General features: G+C 40.5%; 3 protein-coding genes across 5 annotated transcripts; all 3 read right to left on the bottom strand.

Moving 5' to 3' along the window:
- Positions 1–263: 263 nt before the first annotated feature.
- LOC100750226 (probable ribosome biogenesis protein RLP24) lies at positions 264–3,833 on the bottom strand. Its single transcript, XM_021586265.2, has 6 exons — positions 3,665–3,833; positions 3,130–3,243; positions 2,937–3,009; positions 1,085–1,148; positions 735–820; positions 264–576 (listed from the first exon to the last, which is right to left on the bottom strand). The coding sequence occupies exons 1-6, from the start codon at positions 3,743–3,745 to the stop codon at positions 506–508; spliced, it is 489 nt and encodes a 162-aa protein (XP_021441940.1). The 5' UTR covers positions 3,746–3,833; the 3' UTR covers positions 264–505.
- A 191-nt stretch (positions 3,834–4,024) lies between these two features.
- LOC110506555 (ras-related protein Rab-27A) lies at positions 4,025–20,222 on the bottom strand. Of its 3 annotated transcripts, none has more exons than XM_021586262.2 (6): positions 20,102–20,222; positions 8,382–8,554; positions 7,724–7,809; positions 7,474–7,577; positions 7,219–7,342; positions 4,025–5,027 (listed from the first exon to the last, which is right to left on the bottom strand). In XM_021586262.2, exons 2-6 carry the CDS (start codon positions 8,532–8,534, stop codon positions 4,823–4,825), a joined length of 672 nt encoding a protein of 223 aa, XP_021441937.2. In that variant the 5' UTR covers positions 8,535–8,554; positions 20,102–20,222; the 3' UTR covers positions 4,025–4,822. The 3 variants fall into 3 exon arrangements, with proteins under 3 accessions (XP_021441937.2, XP_021441936.2, XP_036819932.1); XM_021586261.2 differs by lacking the exon at positions 20,102–20,222 and adding an exon at positions 15,562–15,783; XM_036964037.1 differs by lacking the exon at positions 20,102–20,222 and adding an exon at positions 15,661–15,775.
- Positions 19,134–19,535, bottom strand: LOC110506556 (protein PIGBOS1). Its single transcript, XM_021586263.2, has one exon. The coding sequence runs from the start codon at positions 19,489–19,491 to the stop codon at positions 19,261–19,263; it is 231 nt and encodes a 76-aa protein (XP_021441938.2). The 5' UTR covers positions 19,492–19,535; the 3' UTR covers positions 19,134–19,260.
- Positions 20,223–22,770: the final 2,548 nt, after the last annotated feature.

Here is a 22,770-nt window from a genome sequence, read left to right as displayed (position 1 = left end):
TTTCCTGGAACCGCTAGGCGTCGCTATTTAGCTGAATTTAACAATGAGGATTTCTGTTTGATGCATTCCTTTCTCATAATTCACTTCTAAACAATTATCTTGCCATTCAATTCCCTGTGCTATGTCTGTACTTGAAGTACTGGAATTCAGTAGGTCTCCCCCAAAACTCCCAATAAATGCAATTCACTTCAAACACATTTGGCAATGTGCCATTTCAAAGTTCATGTGGATTAATAATATCAGGAGGAATAACATAACAAATATTTGTCAGGACACAAGATTTTATTAAATCCAACATATGACAACACTTTCCCAAAATTATTTTCAAAGTGTTTAATATTGTGTTAGCACTCCTCAACTACATTGGGTTGCAGTGCTATGTCTCCTTGTTTCTTCCCAGACTGTGTTGTCCAGAGTTTGGTAAAAGATAGTCTATGGATGTTATGAATAGAGCCAGTGGTTGTTTTGTAGGTCTCTATTTCAGCAGAGGCCCAATAAGGACTTGCTAATCATCACCCATTTCCACATCTTCTTGTAACTTCTGCACCATCTTCTCCTCCAGAACCTTGGCTTTGCCTACACATGGAAAACAAATTGATTAGCAAAATTCTATTTCATTATGTAAACTCAAAGTGGAAGGAATGCCATCACCTAATATAGATAGATATACAAACACATCTATACACACACAACGTAAAATACTAAACAGCAACAAGGGAAATCAGTGAACTCACCTGCATGTGGGGCTTTGATGAGGTGAATGTTCTTCTTCACTTCGCTGATGGCTTCCTCCTTTTCCAACTGCTTGCCCTTCTTCAGTCTGATCAAGAAAGGGAGAGGAAATATGGCAAAATCAATTTGAAAACAGACTCCAATACTTGGCGATACTGGCCTTTTATTTTCCTGTAACTCATAGTAATGTTATGAAGCAGGGACTGTGTAATTAAAGTTTGACTCACTCAACCAGATTTTACAGAATATTAATACTATCATTATAAAGTTGGAAGGCCCATGCTTTCCTAGTGTGGCCAACAATTTCAAATTGAACCAGGCTCTTATCTGTGGGAGGAAAGCTAGGGCTCACCTGTTGAAGATGAACTGTGCCTGTCGTTTCCGTTTTATTCCTTCCACCTTCCTCATTGCCTCCACTGAAAATAGAAAAATTAGTTGGATTTAACAGATCAACAAAACTATTAACAAAACCTTAGCAGTTAGCTACATCGGTCTTGATGTAGCTGTAGAAGTAACATACACACCATAAGTAACATGTGTCATTTAAATTGCTCTTGCTGCTGGTGATTCGCTGATCCACCTCTACGCAGACGACACCATTCTGTATACTTCTGGCTCTTCTTTGGACACTTAACTAACCTCCAGACGAGCTTCAATGCCACACAACTCTCCTTTCGTGGCCCCCAACTGCTCTTAAATGCAAGCAAAACTAAATGTATGCTCTTCAACCGATCGCTGCCCACACCTACCCGCCCATCCAGCATCACTACTCTGGACAATTCTGACTTAGAATATGTGGACAACTACAAATACCTAGGTGTCTGGCTAGACTGTAAACTCTCCTTCCAGACTCACATTAAGCATCTCCAATCCAAAATTAAATCTAGAATCAGCTTCCTATTTCGCAACAAAGCATCCTTCACTCTTGCTGCCAAACATACCTTAGTAAAACTGACTATCCTACCAATCCTTGACCTTGGAGGCTATTTTGTAAATTACATTGCCAACACCCTACGCAGAAAATTGGATGTAGTCTATCACAGTGCTATCCGTTTTGTCACCAAAGCCCCATATACCACCCACCACTGCGACCTGTATGCTCTCATTGGCTGGCCATCGCTTCATATCCGTTGTCAAACCCACTGGCTCCAGGTCACCTATAAGGCGTTGCTCGGTAAAGCCCCGCCTTATCTCAGCTCACTGGTCACCTGCGCAGCATGTGCTCCAGCAGGTATATTTCACTGGTCACCCCCAAAGCCAATTCCTCCTTCGGCCGCCTGTCCTTCCAGTTCTCTGCTGCCAATGACTGGAACGAACTGCAAAAATCACTGAAGCTGGAGACTCGTATCTCCCTAACTAGCTTTAAGCACCAGATCACTGTACATAAGCAATCTCTAAATAGCCCATCCAACTACCTCATCACCATATTGTTATTTATTTTGCTCCTTTGCACCCCAGTATCTCTACTTGTACACTCATCTTCTGCACATCTATCACCCCAGTGTTTAATTTGCCATACTGAAAATAATTGACACAATGGCCTATTTATTGCCTCACCCCCTTATCCTACCTCATTTGCACACACTGTATATAGACTTTCTCTACTGTATTATTGACTATTTATTTATTCCATGTGTAACTCTGTTGTTTGTGTCGCACTGCTTTGCTTTATCTTGGCCAGGTCACAGTTGTAAATGAGAACTTATTCTCAACTAGCCTACCTGGTTAAATAAAGGTGAAATATATATATATTTTTTTATGTGCAGAGAGCATTATCTCAACCTGTCATGTGAGAATTGACCTGAATAGAGTATGAAAACAATTGAAAGATGAAAGTGAGGGCAGGGTTGTAATTAGTAAGAACCAAACAGACCGAAGTAGAGGCACCCATTAGAGGTGTATTGATTACACCCGATTCTGTTGCAAAATGTTTTGTCTGTTGCGAAATGTTGTTACAAAAAGTGTTTACTCCAAGTGGAAAACGATTTGCAACGAAAACTATAATTTATATTGGACAAATTTAGGTAGGTCCTTCCCGGTTTCATTCCTTTTGTTTGGTTCTTAAATGGTAAACAGTTTCCGTTGTAAGAAGTACTGAAAACAGCCCTGACTAACCCAGTAAGAAACACTAGTTTTCATTGCAAAATGTTTTGCTACTGTTTGCACTAATAAATACACTCCTGAACTTTAGCCATAACAAGTACCTGTCTTGCTCCACAATTCCCTCTGGTATTTGACAGCCACATTTCTGCGCTTCTCGAACTCCAGGCAGTTATCCTGTGTTGGAAATAAATCAGTAAGAGACTCAAGGGCAAATCGTCTATGATGGTTTATCAATCATATCACATTCCATTTCACATCATTCTACAACTTGCATGGGTGGACGTGGGAACTCACCACTGTCAATTCCTTGCCAGACGCTTTCCTGAAAGCCTTGGTCCATCTGGTTTTTCTTGGGTTACGTTTCTTCTTGAAGTTTTTGAGGCATTTTGATTTACAAAACCTGAACGTCTGAGAATACATTTTAGTCATTATTTAATTTATACACAAGGTAGCAGCAACAAGAACTGTTCCATGTCTGTTCATGGAGAGACCCCCTCAATGTACGAGAAACAACACTACTACAGCTTTAGCAAAGCCAATGTCTCCACTGCTGAGTGAGACAGACTTCATCACAATAACAGGCCTGGCTGGCTAAGAAACTGCACTAAAACGTTGAAATATAGCTAAGAGGTGAAAAAACTAATAGGTTATCTGGTATAGTTGGGCACCCGGGCTTATACTGTCTTATGTTACGTAGCTAGATATTTGGAAGAAAAAAAAACATCCCAGCTGACAAAACAAGCTAGCTAGCTAGCTAGCAGGAAGTTAGAAAATCAGCTAGCATGTTAGTAAAGAAGCCGTGAAAGCAGGACAAAAAAAAAAGTCATACCTTGCAATCGTTCCGCACAAACATCGTACCGTGCCCGGGATACACAGGTCCCGAGCAAAAGTAACATTTTTCAATTCGCATCGTTAGACCTCTTGATTATTTATTGCCCATGTGTTATCCGTGGTGGAATGCGAGTGGCACGATTTTAAAAGGAAGTTACGATGTACTATTTCCGGTAAAGATATTTGTTTGTACTCGTTACAAACTGCCCCCTAGTGTGTAACTAGATAAGTTTCTAAACCTTAGCGCTTGGAAATGCAGATGTTATTTGCATTACGTTACATATTGACTAGAACAAGATTGACTAAATAATACGATTGTTTGAGGTAACGTTAGCCAAGGTGAGAACTGAGACAGCGCTTTAATAAATAAAATATATTTATTTTATGGAATAAAGGATATGGTTTACATATTTGGCATGAAAACAGTGTTTGACAGAATACAGCAGATTTAAGGCACATTGTAAAATTACGAATGAACAAAATCAGCATTGATTTACATGGAACCTCAAACATTTCTGATAGACCCAATAACCCGACATTGTGATACAAATAAAAACACACAGCTACTCTGCTACTACAGAGCAGGCCTATACAAAACAAATCACTATTCACTACAGATTGCATGTGCTCAGGACTTTTACATTGTACAAGAATAAATGGAAGTGCATAGTGACAAAAATATCCTGTGTCAAAAAGTTCAATGTAATAAGGATGGGTTTCCTTTTAATTCACAGGAAAGTGTTCAACTAATACAACTTTCAGTGGCTTTCACTTTTCTACTGGATCTTAGCAAATAGTTGGTTATAATACACTTTTCTTTTACAATGTAAAATACATTTAATATTCTCCGAAATGAAGACATAAAAAGGCACTTAATTGACACTGTATAGACAAGTGTAAGGAGAGGCACCACACCAAATGGCATAATCAAATTAACAAAACATAATGATGCTCTGGAACATTTGGCAGGGGTTAGTAGTTACTTTCAGCATTGCACGTCATACACACTCTCCCCCCCCCCCCCCCCCACCTTGCCAAAACTTACTATGACATCATTGATTTACAAATATTACATGCCTTTCATCACATACCATAAAGCCCAGTCCTACCAAAACATCACTGAGGGGATGGTGTAACCATTATCTGTATGTGGACCCTAACAAGCACATTTGCCCTTCTCCTGGGTCTTGGGCTCTGTGATGTCTGTGTGACCACTGTGTCCATTGGATCGCACAGTTCCATCAGGGATCCAGGACTTGTCCACACAGCGCTCCATCCTCTTCATGATGAGGTCCAGCAGGACATCCACAGCCTGGCTAACAAACTGCCCGTTAGCTGCACTTGTCTCAAAGTAAGGGATTCTGCACGGGAAGGAGAGCAACGCATAAGAACATTGACTGTATGATGCAAACTATCTACCTACAACCTGAATAAGTTTTGATCTAATTGAAAGCTTTACTCTAAGACAAAATATAGTTCTCAGCAGTTGAAAAGAAATCAAGGTTGAAAAAAATGATTTGTGTGGGTGTTTGTTTTTCGTCATGAAACATGCACTTGTGCTATAGCAGTGGAAGATGCATATTTGAAATAGTAGAGGAGCATGGCTCTCTAAAAACCACATTGGATTTCAGACTGGTGGAGCCATCGGTAACGTTAAAAAATAATGACACTAACCAAATCTGACATAAGAGTCGTATCTAGTCAACCATGACAACTCAATATGATGTGCATCTGGAAGAGAGACTTCAGACTGGCTACCTATATGATATTCAACAATAACATTATGACTGGGCTATGTTAATCTGATTAAAACTTTAAATATGTTGTCACTTAGATATTTTCCGCACACAAGATGGCCATTCAGCTCACCATAACATGATCATAACTCTAAGCACTGGGGGCTCTATTTTCGGCTGGCCTTAAGATCGTGCAATTGTCAAAACGCACGCTCGTTTGCAATTTAGACCTGTTAAAACCAGGGCTGTTCTATTTTCACACCGTAGCGCCAGGATTGGTAATTTACCTGTCGTATGAACTCGCTTGAGATGAGGTGGGAGTGGTGGCAATATCCAATTAGTGTCCTCAAAAACGTGCGCCAAAGTGCCAATTTCAGAATGCAAATTCAGTAGCTAACGCGGTTGGATACGGCATGGATATTGACAACGGAAGCGCAGCCTATCCAGCCCTGACTCACAGTGCCCATATGCACATGGAACAAGAGATTTTAAAAAAGCACTTATGTTCCCCATAAACCTAAATATAAAAAAAATTATCCCCAATTTCGTGGTATCCAATTGTAGCTACTATCTTGTCTCATCGCTACAACTCCCGTACGGGCTCGGGAGAGACGAAGGTTGAAAGTCATGCGTCCTCCGATACACAACCCAACCAAGCCGCACTGCTTCTTAACACAGCGCGCATCCAACCCGGAAGCCAGCTACACCAATGTATCGGAGGAAACACCGTGCACCTAGCAACCTAGTTGGACAGGAGTCGCTGATGCGCGATGAGACAAGGATATCCCTACCGACCAACCCCTCCCTAACCCGGGCGACGCTAGGCCGATTGTGCGTCGCCCCACGGACTTCCTGGTGGCGCAGTACAGCGCCCTTAACCAGCGATCTTAGCCACTGCGCCACCCGGGAGCCCCCCATAAACTTTTTGTATTGATTTGGTTAAAAACATTTGAAGACACACTCCTCCAAATGTATTTAAACAATTCAGTCCTATTTTGCAGTATCAACGGTAGACATAGGCTATATCTTTCTTATTGAGAATGTGCCTCACACAAACAATACAATTTAAGGCAGACTATTTTTTTAAGCGCGATATCTAAAGGCCTATACTGATTGAAGCCTATTATAACCAGGTTGACTGTCAACACTCAAAATAGAGCAAACACTGGATGTAATTTTTTTTTAAACTTGTGTTATCACTTGTTACTGTAGCCTATGCTAATGACTAAACTGTATTATCAATCTACAATGGTCTAAGACAGAATATTCAAAGACCTTCAATAACCTACAGAACTTGAGACTAACACATGCAGCCTTGATTGGCCAGTGAGTGGTCAAGTCCTCCTCCCACCTACAACTTGTTTATTCATACATTTATAAAACAGCCATTTCGCACCACCGCCAGCTATTATGCTCATAATAACAGCTGTGAAAATAGCAAAAATATTATTGACACACCCCTCCACCTATAGAGCTACCCCCAGCGTTTATATTTACCATTGAGTTAGGTTTTTTAAAATAGAGTCCGTAGTCTCTTACGACATGGCTTTTGACCACAAATTTGCATTTTTTAGTTTTAGCAAAACATAGGATGTCCATATCTAATCCCTTTATATTCACTAAATGTGTAATTTCAGGCCACAAGCAGGATACTTTACATGGATGTGTAAATATTTGCCTTTCCAGAAAGACCAACCTAGCCTAACATTTAGTATTGTTCGAGATTCCCCTGCACAGCCTTGAGTAAACACACATCAGCCACTGCCTTCTTGGCAAATGTTTCAGGGAGGGTTAGTCACGGGTAAGGGACACATACCCATACTTCTCTGCCAACTCACGGGCCTCATCTTCACGGACTGCCCTCTGTTCCTGCAGGTCACACTTGTTGCCACAGAGTACAATGTCTGGATTCTCGCAGTAAGCGTGCATCTGTAATTGACCTGAAAAAGTGAATAAGCCAGTCATCAGCCCACCAGTCATGATTGAAAGATAGTGGTTAAGACACTGCACATTTCTTTGGAAGTCAACATGAGATTGTGGTTGTCAGAATCTACATGTACAGAGGACTTACTCATCCAATTTCTGACATTAAGGAAACTCTGCTCATTGGTGAGGTCAAACAGGAGGAGGAAGCCCATCGCATCTCGGAAGAAAGCCGTTGTCAAACTCCGAAACCTGACACCACACAAGAAAAAACACCTTGTAAAGAGCTTCATTCAGCTTGAAGAAAGTAAGCAATTGAAAGCTGCTAACAACTACCTGACAGCCAGTGAGGGCTTGAGCAAAAGTGTCAGTGGGAGATGAGTTTTGGATTGGCTTACCTCTCCTGCCCCGCCGTGTCCCACAGCTGAACATGAATCCTCTGTCCTCTGCCTGCTGCCCCTTCTGGACCATTTGATTTGTATACCTGTCAGACAGAGAGAGAGTTATTATACCCATATAAAGCAGTGTGAGGTCATTCTGGCTATGAGGCCCTAAAAACATATATATACTACATATACTGTATTATCTTGCAACCCAAAGTGAACCTAAACATTTAGATGGAAAATGTTTGCACTGATAATCTCTACAATTATACACAGCATGAGTGATTATGATTAAATTACCCTGGTGTTTGGTTATGTGGTGTGAAGTGTTTATTTTCTAGGAGGGTGCTGCTGAACTCAAGTGATATTAGTCATTCAATTCTTGGTCTGGGAGTCCCTCAGATTCCTGCGACACCCACACATACTGGTACATCGGCAGGTTCATATGTTTCAGACTCATTCCCTACAAACAAACAGTTCTACCACTACGAGGAGTAATGCTTTTAAGTTCCTACTTACTTTCCATGGTTAATAGTAAACCTGCACTACAAACATTTTCACATGGAATAATTGGCCATTTCAAATGTTAACGCTTTCAACCAAGCAGCACACTATCTGGTCATTACGGGTGGTAGGGGAGTGACAAATTGTATGACTAGGGCAATCAACTTACCACTCGTTTTTCTCTGAAATCAATGCCCACTGTAGTGATGAATTTGGAGTTAAACTTTTTGTCGGTGTACTGGTAGAGAAAGCTGGTTTTCCCCACTCCAGAATCACCAAGGGCTAGGAATTTGATGAGGTAGTCATAGTCCCCATCAGACATAGTGAGTGCTTATTTCAGACCTGAAAACCAGACAAAGAAACCAAACATTGAAGGAAGCAATTTAAAATCTGTGCACATATCCTGATGCAAATTTAAAACCGAGACTGTAGATAATCATTTGTAAACTAAACTATATATACACACACATTCATATAAGTATGTGGACACCCCTTCAAATTAGTGGATACAGCTATTTTAGCCACACCTGTTGCTGACAGGTGTATAAAATCGAGCACACCGCCGTGCAATCTCCATAGACAAACATTGGCAGTAGAATAGCCTTACTGAAGAGCTCAGTTACTTTCAACATGGCACCGTCATAGGATCCCAGGATGCCACCTATCCAAAAAAGTCAGTTGGTCAAATTTCTGCCCTGCTAGAGCTGCCCCGTTCAACTGTAAGTACTGTTATTGTGAAGTGGAAACGTCTAGGAGCAAGAATGGCTCAGCAGCGAAGTAGTAGGCCACACAAGGTCAAAGAACGGGACCGTAAAAGTAGTCCATCCTCGGTTGTAACGCTCATTACCGAGTTCCAAACTTTCTCTGGAAGCAACGTCAGGAGCTTCATGAAATGGGTTTCCATGGCCGAGCAGCCGCACACAAGCCTAAGATCACCATGCGCAATGCCAAGCATCAGCTGGAGTGGTGTACAGCTCCAAGCCATTGGAATCTGGAGCAGTGAAAACACGTTCTCTGGAGTGATGAATCAAGCTTCACCATCTGGCAGTCTGACGGAAGAATCTGGGTTTGGCGGATGCCAGGAGAACACTACCTGCCCCAATACATAGTGCCAATTGTAAAGCTTGATGGAGGAGGAATAGTGGTCTGGGGCTGTTTTTCATGGTTTGGGCTATGCCTCTTAGTTCTAATGAAGGGAAATCGTAATGCTACAGCATACGATGACATTCTAGACAATTCTGTGCTGCCACTTTGTGGCAACAGTTTGACGAAGGCCCTTTCCTGTTTTAGTATGACAATGCCCTCGTGTACAAAGTGAGGTCCATACAGAAATGTTTTTTCAAGATCAGTGTGGAAGCACTTGACTGGCCTGCACAGAGCCACAACCTAAACCCTATCAAACACCTTTTGGATGAATTGGAACACCGACTGAGCCAGGCCTAATCGTCCAACATCTGTGCCTGACCTCACTAATGCTCGTGGCTGAAAGGAGGCAAGTCCCTGCAGCAATGTTCCAACACTTAGTGGAAAGCCTTCCCATAAGAGTGGAGGCTGGGGGGGGGGGGGGGGTGATGGAAGAGCATTTTTGGTCATGTAGTGTTTTTGAAATCATGAGCGCATTTTCAGAATGGTTTCTACTAGAGGTCGACCGATTATGATTTTTCAACGCCGATACCGATAATTGGAGGACCAAAAAAAGCCGATACCGGTTAATCGGACGATTACATTTTTAAAAATTTATAATGACGACAATTGCAACAATACTGAATGAACACTTATTTTAACTTAATATAATACATCAATAAAATCAATTTAGCCTCAAATAAAATGAATGTTCAATTTGGTTTAAATAATGCAAAAACAAAGTGTTAGAGAAGAAAGCAAAAGTGCAATATGTGCCATGTAAAAAGGCTAACGTTTAAGTTCCTTGCTCAGAACATATGAAAGCTGGTGGTTCCTTTTAACAGGAGTCTTCAATATTCCAGCCTAATCTCGGGAGTTGATAGGCTTGAAGTCATAAACAGCTCAATGCTTGAAGCACAGCGACGAGCTGTTGGCAAAATGCACGAAAGTGCCGTTTGAATTAATGCTTACGAGCCTGCTGGTGCCTACCGTCGCTCAGTCAGACTGCTCTATCAAATATCACATCATAGACTTAATTATAACACAATAACACACAGAAATACGAGCCTTAGGTCATTAATATGGTTAATATTAATATGGTTGAATCCGGAAACTATCATCTCGAAAACAAGATGCTTATTTTTTCAGTGAAATACGGAACCGTTCCGTATTTTATCTAACGGGTGGCATCCATAAGTCTAAATATTCCTGTTACATTGCACAACCTTCAATGTTGTCAGAATTACGTAAAACTCTGGCAAATTAGGCAGCCCAAACTGTTGCATATACACTGACTCTGCAATGAACGCAAGAGAAGTGACACAATTTCACCTGGTTAATATTGCCTGCTAACCTGGATTTCTTTTAGCAAAATATGCAGGTTTAAAAATATATACTTTTGTGTATTGATTTTAAGAAAGACATTGATGTTTATGGTTAGGTACAGTCGTCCAACGATTGTGCTTTTTTCGCAAATGTGCTTTTGTTAAATATCCCCCGTTTGCAGTTTGCGGTCTTTGTTAGGAAGAAATAGTCTTCACAGAGTTTGCAATGAGCCAGGTTAGCAGGCAATATTAACAAAATATATACTGGGGTATTGATTTTAAGAAAAGGCATTGATGTTTATGGTTAGGTACACATTGGAGCAATACAGTCCTTTTTCGCAAATACGCACCGCATCGATTATATGCAACGCAGGACATGCTAGATAAACTAGTAATATCATCAACCATGTGTAGTTAACTGGTGATTTATGATTGATTGATTGTTTTTCTTATAAGATAAGTTTAATGCTAGCTAGCAACTTACCTTGGCTTATTGCATTCGCGTAACAGGCAGTCTCCTCGTGGAGTGCAATGTAATCAAGTGGTTAGAGCGTTGGACTAGTTAACTGTAAGGTTGCAAGATTGAATCCCCGAGCTGACAAGGTACAGATCTGTCATTCTGCTCCTGAACAAGGCAGTTAACCCAACGTTCCTAGGTCGTCATTGAAATTAAGAATGTGTTCTTAACTGACTTGCCTAGTTAAATAAAGGATAAATAAAAGGTGTAATTTTTGTATTATTTTTAAATCTGCCAAATGTGTCCAAAAATACCAATTGTTATGAAAACTTGAAATCACCCCTAATTAAATTGGCCATTCCGATTAATCGGTCAACCTCTAGTTTCTACTACATAACCACAACATAAAACGGTTCCCAGTGCCTTAAAAAGCGCAGATTTTTATGCTAGCAGGGGAGAGTGCCTGCGAAACAGTTGACCCGAGGACAAAACTTTTAGAGATATGTTGGAGACAGACACGCCTCGGTCTGTCTTTTGAGAGCCTACAGCTCTCTTCTCATGGTAATGTAAGTATGCTGACACAGTAACAGGAAACACAAATATTTTATGTGAAAGAAACTACATTTGCCTCTATGCATGTTCAGTAAGGAAATGCTCAAACTTAGATCCTGCTATAACCCCATCCGCAGTGAACTTTCACCTGTTTGCTTGGTAAAAGTGGATAATCTCCTATTTGGGGCAACTGTTACAGATTGAAACTCTACATGAGAGGATTAATTGTGGGTAATTATGCAAATAAGACTAAGAATTACACAATTGATCAACAGACTAAAAATTCACAAGAAAAACAAGTTATTCCATAAGAGTTGTCACAATGGAGTTCAAATTGTATTGAGCTGAAATTTTCACTGGCATGATAGGTCCTGGTCCATAAATAGTTTATGTAAATAAATCAGAATTAATCCATGTGTTTTTGATAGATACAAAATATGTATTACACAAAGCTATAGTGACATGCATTACTACGGAGTTATTATAGCATAGCTAGAAAGTTGAGGCCTGTGAATGAGAAAGACTGTGGTGGACACAAAATGAACTGAACACAGAAATCCATCAAATGATATTCAGGAGAACCAGCTGGATGTGATTCCCACTGAAAGCAGAGTCCATCACATGACCACGGTATGAAAAGGCATTCTTTCACTCTGTCCAGCACTAAAGCCCTCATCCTGAGCAATAAGCTGCTTAAAGTCTGGAGCAAAATCAAGTTCTGTGATGAACACACTGTGACTGGACTAGTGGTACCCCATCTCCAGCCTCTCTGAGCTGGAATAGCCAGGCTTACATTCTAAAGGCTTATATATGGACCGACTTATTATGTTTCAACGCACAACTGCACAGTACTACCTGCACACACTAATCGATTGACCTCGTCAAGCAAAAAGGACAGTCAACTGTATTATTAAGTAAATGATATGTCTCAAATCTCTTGGTCGCCAGGCAGTTCATGCTGGTATAAGGGTACACCATCTGGCCAGCAGGGACACATTTACAGAGGCTTTCCCCAGTGAAACAGGCCCCCTTAACTGCAAAAGTTAATGTGAAAGCAGGCTGCTACAGAGGATGCTAATCATGTAGGCCAAAGGCTTACAGTCTCTAGTGAAAGTCTACAGACCCCTTGCACTGTCTTCACATTTAGTTGCCTTAAAATGTTATCTAAAAAAGGGACAACAAATGTTTAAAACATTTTACTGATCTACACAACCTACTCCACATTCTCAAAGTGAAAGAAAAATAACTGTACCAACTCAACAAAAAACATGGGGACATGGCCATGGTAGCCAAAAAAATGGCCTGCTCAGCATTTTTATACATGATCCTAAGCATGGTGGGATGTTAATTGCTTATTTAGGAACCACACCAGTGTGGATTGTGGAATCACCTGCTTTCAATACTTTGTATCCCTTATTTACACAAGTGTAAATGAAGTGAAGTACAACCTTACAAGTTAGACATTACATCATCTTGAGTAGGCCTTCTGCACTTGTTTTTGAGTGAAATCCCTATGCACTGACTGGCTAGTTCTACCTCACTGCCTGTCACTGATATCAGGTAAATATTAAATTCAGATTCTCTACACATTTGTTCAGGAATTTGCTCAAATTATTTGATTCACATCACTGCCCCTGCCCATTTCTAAAACAGAAGATCCAAACTGAGCTCAAACAAGGATCAGCCTTAGTCCTCTTCCAAAAGGTGTTTCAAAGTTATTGAATGTTTACTTTTAAACCTAAACTTCAAGTGAAAGTGATTAAAAGGCTTTTAGGCAAAGCCCTGTTCTCTGGTGGTGCGGATTTCACACTAGTTGGAGGAGGGCATCTCAGATTATGTGCCAGCAAGCAGAACACAGCCTTTCAGACATTCTCAGAGCAGTAGAGCTGAAGTACCCACCCTGGGCAGTTGGCCAACTATAACAGCAAACTCCTCGAATGAGGATATGCAGATGACATGAACTTAAACAAACTGCACAAGATGAAGGGTGTTGCAGTACCACAATACAACAGCACTCATCCCAGATGTACTGACAGAATGACTTGCCAATATGCATCTGAAATATCACCAGGTTTCATCATGTTCAGGACTGGAAGCACTATTTTGTAACATTCTGAGTATGAATATGTTGTATATATATGTAAGTGAAGAGATGTTATTCTGATGATGAGAAATGGTCTACAGATTATGATGGGCGGCAGTGATTTTTAAAATGTATTTTACCTTTATTTAACTAGGCAAGTCAGTTAAGAACAAATTCTTATTTTCAATGACGGCCTAGGAACAGTGGGTTAACTGCCTGTTCAGGGGCAGAACAACAGATTTGTACCTTGTCAGCTCAGGGGTTTGAACTTACAACCTTCCGGTTACTAGACCAACGCTCTAACCACTAGGCTACCCTGAGCGTTGGTCCAGTAACTGAAAGGTCGCTAGTTTGAAGACACGTAAGCCTCAATTGTTCCAGGGGCACTGGACAATGGTGACCCTGGCCATGACCCCACTCTCCAAGGGTGTCTCAGGTGGAGTTAGGATATTTAAAAACACATTTCCAATTCACAAATGCGTATTAATACACACTTGTACATGTGTGAAATAACCATAATTTTTAAATATTGTCCTATCAGTAGAAACATTTCAAACACACATACCTGCCCGCACGCACGCACACACACACACACACACACAGAGAGAGAGAAAAGAAAACAATTGATTATCTGACACAAACCCTACTTGAAACATAAAACAACATCTAATAACCCCCAGCTCAGTTGGTCATCATGTAGTTGTCTCTACCATTGACCCTGTTTAATAACCATATCTCCTAGTTTGTTCACAAGCACAATTGCTCAAATCTCAGACTAGACAGAGGTCTATCTTTGAATAGCTGACAGATGTAAAGTAAACTAAAGACATCCTAAAACTTAAATTTGGAATAAATTGGTTTATCATGTCCAGAATGTGTTAAAACCTTGAGAAAATAAAAATCTATTAACACAAAGAAACATTTTTAGTTCAGTGTTCATTTTTGGTTTGGTTTGGTCTGAGCTGATGTTTTTTCTGCATGGCATGTCTCCAGCCAAAATGCCAGACTCATATCCCTAAGACACCATACCAAAATAGTGAGGTAGACGCCTGTTGATGTTTCACCAGCCAAATGAACGCAGGTTTATGGATAGATAAACCTAGATAAATGTAGCCAATACAAGGGTTGTAATTATGAGGTCCCATTACACGTGAACAGTTTCCCTCTTCGTTGTTGCTTCCACTGGAAAACTATTAAATCAGGTGTGATACGTTCAACTTATATATATATATATAAAATACATCTGTGATGTATAGAAAGTATAATATTGGGATGCAAACTCAACATTTTATACATTTAAATGCTATTTCTGACATGGTACAAGTATCTTGTTTTTTGAAGTCCATAACCATGTGTGTGAGGTGTACATTTGTTTCAACGTAGATTTGTTTAAGACCACCAAGAAACACGGAGGCTGATTTAGCTGCAGTATAATGTTAAAACTCAAATTAAATGTAATTTGATAGGAAAATGTTACATCAATTCCCAATGAAAGTGTCGCATTCCTACCCAACTAAGTACAGGCTACACGTAGCCTATCCTGTTTTACAATGTAGGTCTATCTAGGCAACTATATAAAAAAAAGTAGCCTTGGCTTCAAGTAGGCCTAGTAAATGTGAGCAGGAAATAACTTTGCTTCAGCCTCAGCTCAGTGAAAATGCAGGTGGTCGTTATACGATGAAGTAACCCCGTCCTGAGAAGAAAATGTAATATGTTGCACTTATAGCTGTCGATAGAAACAAATCCGCTAAACAGCTCCATATGCCGAGATATTTATCACGCTAACTTTATTTCGAGAAATTCAACTTACCAGTGTCTGTGCGTCTCTTTCTTTCTTGGTGTTTCGTGTAGAATCGCCCTATCAAAAGCGATGACAATTTGTTGATTTTTAAATAAAAAAATTACTCACTAAATTGGGTTTACTAAGTCCTTTCGATCCATTTGTTGCATGAACACCCTTCACAATCAACGTAACATCACTTCCCGTTCAGTTGAAGTGAGCCAGCCCCTCCCTCTCTCGCCAACCCGTAAAAGACCTCGGAACGGAAAACGACCCTACCCGCTCAGGAGTATTCTTTTGGAACTACACTTTGATCACACCCACAGCTTCATTGCATTTTGGTACACCAGAATTACATTAATTTACAATTAAACGCTGCGTTTGCCTTGCAGCATTGCGTTGCAGAGGTAGTTGCAGTGCATACGTTGGATTTATCGAACGTATACGTCAAACTGTATGCGTAAACGGCTTGACAGAAATGGTAGCAGAAGGTGAATGTTGAACTTTTGTTGCATACATATCCAGATGATGCTGCATACTATTTTGCGCCATGACACGGTCGGTGTGTTGGAAGTGACACACAGGGTTGGGGAGTAATGCTTCTAACACACCGACAGTGTCATTGCATAAAATAGAAGCAGCATCATCTGGATATGTATGCAACAAAAGTTCAACATTCACCTTCTGCTACCATTTCTGTCAAGCCGTTATATATATATATATATATATATAATCAAGATATCTAAAGTGTCACCAAAAAAAGGTAAACAATAGGCCTATAGCAAATGCAGCATATGGTATTCATTTGTCACATGTAAATAGCACTTTTCAGTAGTGCTCAAAGCATGCCATTCCATGAGCGCAGTGAGCCCAATCAGTCCTCCATGACAAAATCATAAACAGAGTAGGGCTGGCTAATAAGTCCTTAGTTTTGGGGTCATGCTCAGGTAAAACAATTTGGCTAATCTATACTTCCAAGTCCTATTCTTGAAGATCAAGGGGTATAACATTTATTGGAATGATTGGAATTCTGATAGACTTTGGTTTTTAATGTAAAGATATAATTTAATCGTATTATTTATTATATGTAGTAGAAAGCGATGGGTTAGAAGAAGCCTACATAACCAACCCAGAAATTAAAATTTAACATCCATATATGGCCACCTATGTAAACTTTAACATTGATTTATCCTGCAATAGATGTGTTCAATTGGTAACATACATGTTTGTCTTCTTCTAATGCCTCTTAAGGGGATAGTAATCTTAAAGCAAAAGAATGGAATCATATTACGTTATTTAGCTTGGGTAATCCAAAAGTTATGTTCCTGGAAAGACAGTACCGAAGAGCCCTCACTGCTGCTCGATCATCCTATTTTTCCAACTTAATTGATGAAAATAAGAACCAGAAATGTATTTTTGATACTGTCGCAAAGCTAACTAAAAAGCAGCATTCCCCAAGAGAGGATAAATTCATGAACTTCTTTGAGGAAAAGATAATGATCATTAGAAAGTAAATTATAGACTCCTCTTTAAATCTGTGTATTCCTCCAAAAACTCAGTTGTCCTGAGTCTGCACAACTCTGCCAGGACCTAGGATCAAGGGAGACAAGTGTTTTGGTACTATCTCTTGACACAATGATGAAAATAATCATGGCCTCTAAACCTTCAAGCTGCATACCGGACCCGATTCCAACTAAACTACTGAAAGTGCTGCTTCCTGTGCTTGGCCCTCCTATGTTGAACATAAAAAACGTCTCTCTATCCACCGGATGTGTAACAAACTCACTAAAAGTGGCAGTAATAAAGCCTCTCTTGAAAAAGCCAAACCTTGACCCAGAAAATATAAAAAACTAATCGGCCTATATTGAAGGCAACTCACTGCCTTCCTGAAGACAATGTATACGAAATGCTTCAGTCTGGTTTTAGACCCCATCATAGCACTGAGACTGCACTTGTGAAGGTGGTAAATTACCTTTTAATGGCGTCAGACTGAGGCTCTGCATCTGTCCTCGTGCTCCTAGACCTTAGTGCTGCTTTTGATACCATCGATCACTGCATTCTTTTGGAGAGATTGGAAACCCAAATTGGTCTACACGGACAAGTTCTGGCCTGGTTTAGATCTTATCTGTCGGAAAGATATCAGTTTGTCTCTGTAAATGGTTTGTCCTCTAACAAATCAACTGTAAATTTCAGTGTTCCGTTTTAGGACCACTATTGTATTCACTATATATTTTACCTCTTGGGGATGTCATTCGAAAACATAATGTTATCTTTCACTGCTATGCAGATGACACACAGCTGTACATTTCAATGAAACATGGTGAAGCCCCAAAATTGCCCTCGCTGAAAGCCTGTGTTTCAGACATAAGGAAGTGGATGGCTGCAAACTTTCTACTTTTAAACCCGGACAAAACAGAGATGCTTGTTCTAGGTCCCAAGAAACAAAGAGATCTTCTGTTGAATCTGACAATTAATCTTGATGGTTGTACAGTCGTCTCAAATAAAACTGTGAAAGACCACGGTGTTACTCTGGACGCTGATTCATCTCTTCAGTAGGTCCTATGATTGAGTGTAGTCTAGCCCAGGAGTGTGAAGGTGAACGGAAAGGCACTGGAGCAACGAACCGCCCTTGCTGTCTCTGCCTGGCCGGTTCCCCTCTCCACTGGGATTCTCTGCCTCTAACCCTATTAAAAGGGCTGAGTCACTGGCTTACTGGTGCTCTTCTATGCCATCCCTAGGAGGGGTGCGTCACTTGAGTGGGTTGAGTCACTGACGTGGTCTTCCTGTCTGGGTTGGCGCCCCCCTTGGGTTGTGCCGTGGCGGAGATCTTTGTGGGATATACTCAGCCTTGTCTCAGGATGGTAAGTTGGTGGTTGAATATATCCCTCTAGTGGTGTGGGGGCTGTGCTTTGGCAAAATGGGTGGGGTTATAGCCTGCTTGTTTGGCCCTGTCCGGGTGTATCATTGGATGGGGTCACAGTGTCTCCTGACCCCTCCTGTCTCAGCCTCTAGTATTTATGCTGCAGTAGTTTATGTGTCGGGGGGCTAGGGTCTGTCTGTTATATCTGGAGTATTTCTCGTGTCTTATCCGGTGTCCTGTGTGAGTTTTAAGTATGCTCTTTCTAATTCTCTCTTTGTTGCTCTCTCTGTCTCTCTTGGAGGACCTGAGCCCTAGGACCATGCCTCAGGACTACCTGGCATGATGACTCCTCCTGTGATTACTATTATTTGACCATGCTGGTAATTTATGAACATTGGAACATCTTGGCCATGTTCTGTTATAATCTCCACCCGGCACAGCCAGAAGAGGACTGGTCACCCATCATAGCCTGGTTCCTCTCTTGCTTTTTTCCTAGGTTTTGGCCTTTCTAGGGAGTTTTTCCTAGCCACCGTGCTTCTACACCTGCATTGCTTGCTGTTTGGGGTTTTAGGCTGGGTTTCTGTACAGCACTTTGATATATCAGCTGATGTAAGAAGGCTATATAAATAAATTTGATTTGAATTTGACAACAATTTTGAACAGATAACTAGTAACTGTAACGGATTACAATTAGAAAGTAACCTACCCAACGCTGCTGACACATTACTGGATTTGTGAGATCTTTCAGTAGCAGAAGGGATTTTATTTAATATTAAATTCAAGTCTAATTTACACACCAAACTACAAATTAACTGAAACGATTCCTTGACAGCCACTTCTGCATAGGCCGCAGACTGTACCACACTCTCCTACACAGTTCTATTGATTTCATCCTGTACAGGACCCTCAGGCACATTGTTGCCATCTTTAGACTGTCCTTGGCTCTCAGGCATCCAATTGTCCTCAGTTTGACTCAAAGTCTCTGGAACAGAGTTATTGTGCTGGGGCTCAAATATGGGTCTATATATATAAACTCCCCCAGCAACTCCTAGCACAGTGGCAAAGGCTATCTGTGCAAAGGGTATCCTTCGTCGAAACATGTTCTCTCTGGATCAGGAGTCCCACCTACACTTGCATCGATGATCCTGGAAGAATAGAAGAGATTACCCAAAAGCTTTGCCTTGTATTGTCACTGATGTTGTACATTACGTTTTTGCAGGAAGCACACAAAGCTTTCTTCATGGGCCTCAATTGTGTAGTAGAATGTCATATCAAAAGTTTAAATCACGTGGATGTTGTGACATTACCAAGCTGCTACATATGCAGAGAAGGAAATGTAAGCATTTATAAAACATTTTGTGCATGATACAGCATTCGTGATGCAAACGCGAACCTCAGCTACATACATCATATGAATAATAATTACATAAATTGTTGTACGTCCCTGTGGTGTCAGATTATTTGTAACATGCAACATTGCAAAACTCTCCACTCATACTCAACCAGATCCTGCGCTACTACACTTACACGAATGCTAATTGGTTATCCTAACCTGCTGTATAAATTCCAACCTGCTACAAAGTCAACTTTCACAAAAACTGTATTCCCTTTAGACAAAGCCGTGGGTTGTTAGCCATAGCTAGCTGGTGAGAGACAAAGGACACACAAATCTTGTGTTTTCATAATTTTTCTTGCTTTAACATAACTCACCCCGACCTTTTATGAAGTGTGTTTAGACCAAACCGTCTACAATTAAACAACTAACGCTGGTTATAAAACGACGTTTGGTTTGAGTGCAAAGGTCGAACATGCATCTACGGCGAATGAAAGGGGACAAGATAAAGGACAACAATTAACTTAAAATGCGATTCGGGACTTGTACGATTCATCCCCATAAAATGCATATAATAATTTATTAAATCAATTGTATGTTCTATAAGTGGTACAGATAACATTGCACGCTGTATAAACTTACATCACCGATATGTAACACAATAATGATATCTTGACAATCGCATTCACTTTCCTAGGAATCGCCTGACGTCATCTACCTACGAGCACAAACACGGAACTAATGTGGATTTTTTTTCAGTGAATATAATTGCACCTAAATGGTTTATTTTTTGTATTTTATTTTTATTTATATTCTTTGTATGTTTGAGCATTGTTAAGACCTGTGTTTGGTTTGCTAGACATGTTTGATGTAGCAATGTAAGTTGATGTTTGTATTATGAATAAAATACATTTGTAATAAAAAAAAACATTTTAAATTTTAAAAAACGAATGTGGATTTTAGTGCTGCTCGAATGATCTACGTTAAATGTAATTAGTTTTAGTTTATCTAAGTAATGGAAAAGATTTGCGCACGCTTAAATATCGGAAACAAAGCAGAGCCTGTTAAACTGAGGAAACGAAAATCCCAACTATATAGTGAAGAAGAAACATGTCCTCTTGATAATGGTACACTACGGTCGTGGCCAAAAGTTTTGAGAATGACACAAATATTAATTTTCACAGTCTGCTGCCTCAGTTTGTATGATGGCAATTTGCATATACTCCAGAATGCTATGAAGAGTGATCTGATGAATTGCAATTAATTGCAAAGTCCCTCTTTGCCATGCAAATTAACTGAATTCCCCCCAAAATATTTCCACTGCATTTCAGCCCTGCCACAAAAGGACCAGCTGACATCATGTCAGTGATTCTCTCGTTAACACAGGTGTGAGTGTTGACGAGGACAAGGCTGGAGATCACTCTAACATGCTGATTGAGTTCGAATAACAGACTGGAAGCTTCAAAAGGAGGGTGGTGCTTGGAATCATTGTTCTTCCTCTGTCAACCATGGTTACCTGCAAGGAAACACGTGCCGTCATCATTGCTTTGCACAAAAAGGGCTTCACAGGCAAGGATATTGCTGCCAGTAAGATTGCACCTAAATCAACCATTTATTGGATCATCAAGAACTTCAAGGAGAGCGGTTCAATTGTTGGGAAGAAGGCTTCAGGGTGCCCAAGAAAGTCCAGCAAGCACCAGGACCGTCTCCTAAAGTTGATTCAGCTGCAGGATCGGGGCACCACCAGTACAGAGCTTGCTCAGGAATGGCAGCAGGCAGGTGTGAGTGCATATGCACGCACAGTGAGGTGAAGACTTTTGGAGGATGTCCTGGTGTCAAGAACGGCATCAAAGAAGCCACTTCTCTCCAGGAAAAAGATCAGGGACAGACTGATATTCTGCTAAAGGTACAGGGATTGGACTGCTGAGGACTGGGGTAAAGTCATTTTCTCTGATTAATCCCCTTTCCGATTGTTTGGGGCAATCCTGAAAAAAGCTTGTCCGGAGAAGACAAGGTGAGCGCTACCATCAGTCCTGTGTCATGCCAACAGTAAAGCATCCTGAGACCATTCATGTGTGGGGTTGCTTCTCAGCCAAGGGAGTGGGCTCACTCACCATTTTGCCTAAGAACACAGCCATGAATAAAGAATGGTACCAACACATCCTCCGAGAGCAACTTCTCCCAACCACCCAGGAACAGTTTGGTGACGAACAATGCCTTTTCCAGCATGATGGAGCACCTTGCCATAAGGCAAAAGTGATAACTAAGTGGCTCGGGGAACAAAACATAGATATTTTGGGTCCATGGCCAAGGAAACTCCCCAGACCTTGATCCCATTGAGAACTTGTGGTCAATCCTCAAGAGGCAGGTGGACAAACAAAAACCCACAAATTCTGACAAACTACAATCATTGATTATGCAAGAATGGGCTGCCATCAGTCAGGATGTGGCCCAGAAGTTAATTTACAGCATGCCAGGGCAGATTGCAGAGGTTTTGAAAGAGATGGGCAACACTGCAAATATTGACTCTTTGCATCAATTTCATGTAATTGTCAATAAAAGCCTTTGACACTTATGAATTGCTTGTAATTATACTTCAGTATTCCATAGTAACATCTGACAAAGATATCTAAAGACACTGAAGAAGCAGACTTTGTGGAAATTAATATTTGTGTCATTCTCAAAACTTTTGGCCACAACTGTATGTTCCCTGTTTGGTAAAGCAGCTATCATATTTCTAGCAGACTGAACAAATGTCAAACTGCTGTTGATGATAAAAGTTAGAATGGAAATAAAGTTTAGCTAGCTACATCAACATAAATAAGAATGTGTTCTTAACTGACTTGCCTAGTTAAATAAAGGTTAAATAAATAAATACAAATGAAATTGAAGTAGGCAACAGGTGATCCAGGAGCATGCAATTGTACTTGCAGTTTCAGAATGCTTTAGTCTTTCAAATGACTAGTTGATAATGGATGTAATTACCAATGCACATCTAACACAGGCAGCCTAATCTGACGTGTTTTTGTTTATTCTTCTTCTCCTC

The sequence above is a fragment of the Oncorhynchus mykiss genome, chromosome 26, assembly GCF_013265735.2.
Source record: "Oncorhynchus mykiss isolate Arlee chromosome 26, USDA_OmykA_1.1, whole genome shotgun sequence".
NCBI classification, from domain to species: Eukaryota; Metazoa; Chordata; class Actinopteri; order Salmoniformes; family Salmonidae; genus Oncorhynchus; species Oncorhynchus mykiss.
The sequence above is the reverse complement of the archived record's forward strand: the minus strand, read 5'-3'. Positions and strand labels throughout refer to the sequence as shown.

Coding starts and splice junctions, on each gene's coding strand:
- LOC110506556 (XM_021586263.2), bottom strand. CDS start 19,491: ATGTTTCGACGAAGGATACCCTTTGCACAGATAGCCTTTGCCACTGTG.
- LOC100750226 (XM_021586265.2), bottom strand. CDS start 3,745: ATGCGAATTGAAAAATGTTACTTTTGCTCGGGACCTGTGTATCCCGGG. Junction 3,010..3,129: donor CTGGCAAGGAATTGACAGTG/GTGAGTTCCCAC, acceptor TTTCCAACACAG/GATAACTGCCTGGAGTTCGA. Junction 821..1,084: donor GCACAGTTCATCTTCAACAG/GTGAGCCCTAGC, acceptor TTTCTTGATCAG/ACTGAAGAAGGGCAAGCAGT.
- LOC110506555 (XM_021586262.2), bottom strand. CDS start 8,534: ATGTCTGATGGGGACTATGACTACCTCATCAAATTCCTAGCCCTTGGT. Junction 7,578..7,723: donor GACACGGCGGGGCAGGAGAG/GTAAGCCAATCC, acceptor GTGTGGTGTCAG/GTTTCGGAGTTTGACAACGG. Junction 7,343..7,473: donor TAATGTCAGAAATTGGATGA/GTAAGTCCTCTG, acceptor TCACTTTTTCAG/GTCAATTACAGATGCACGCT.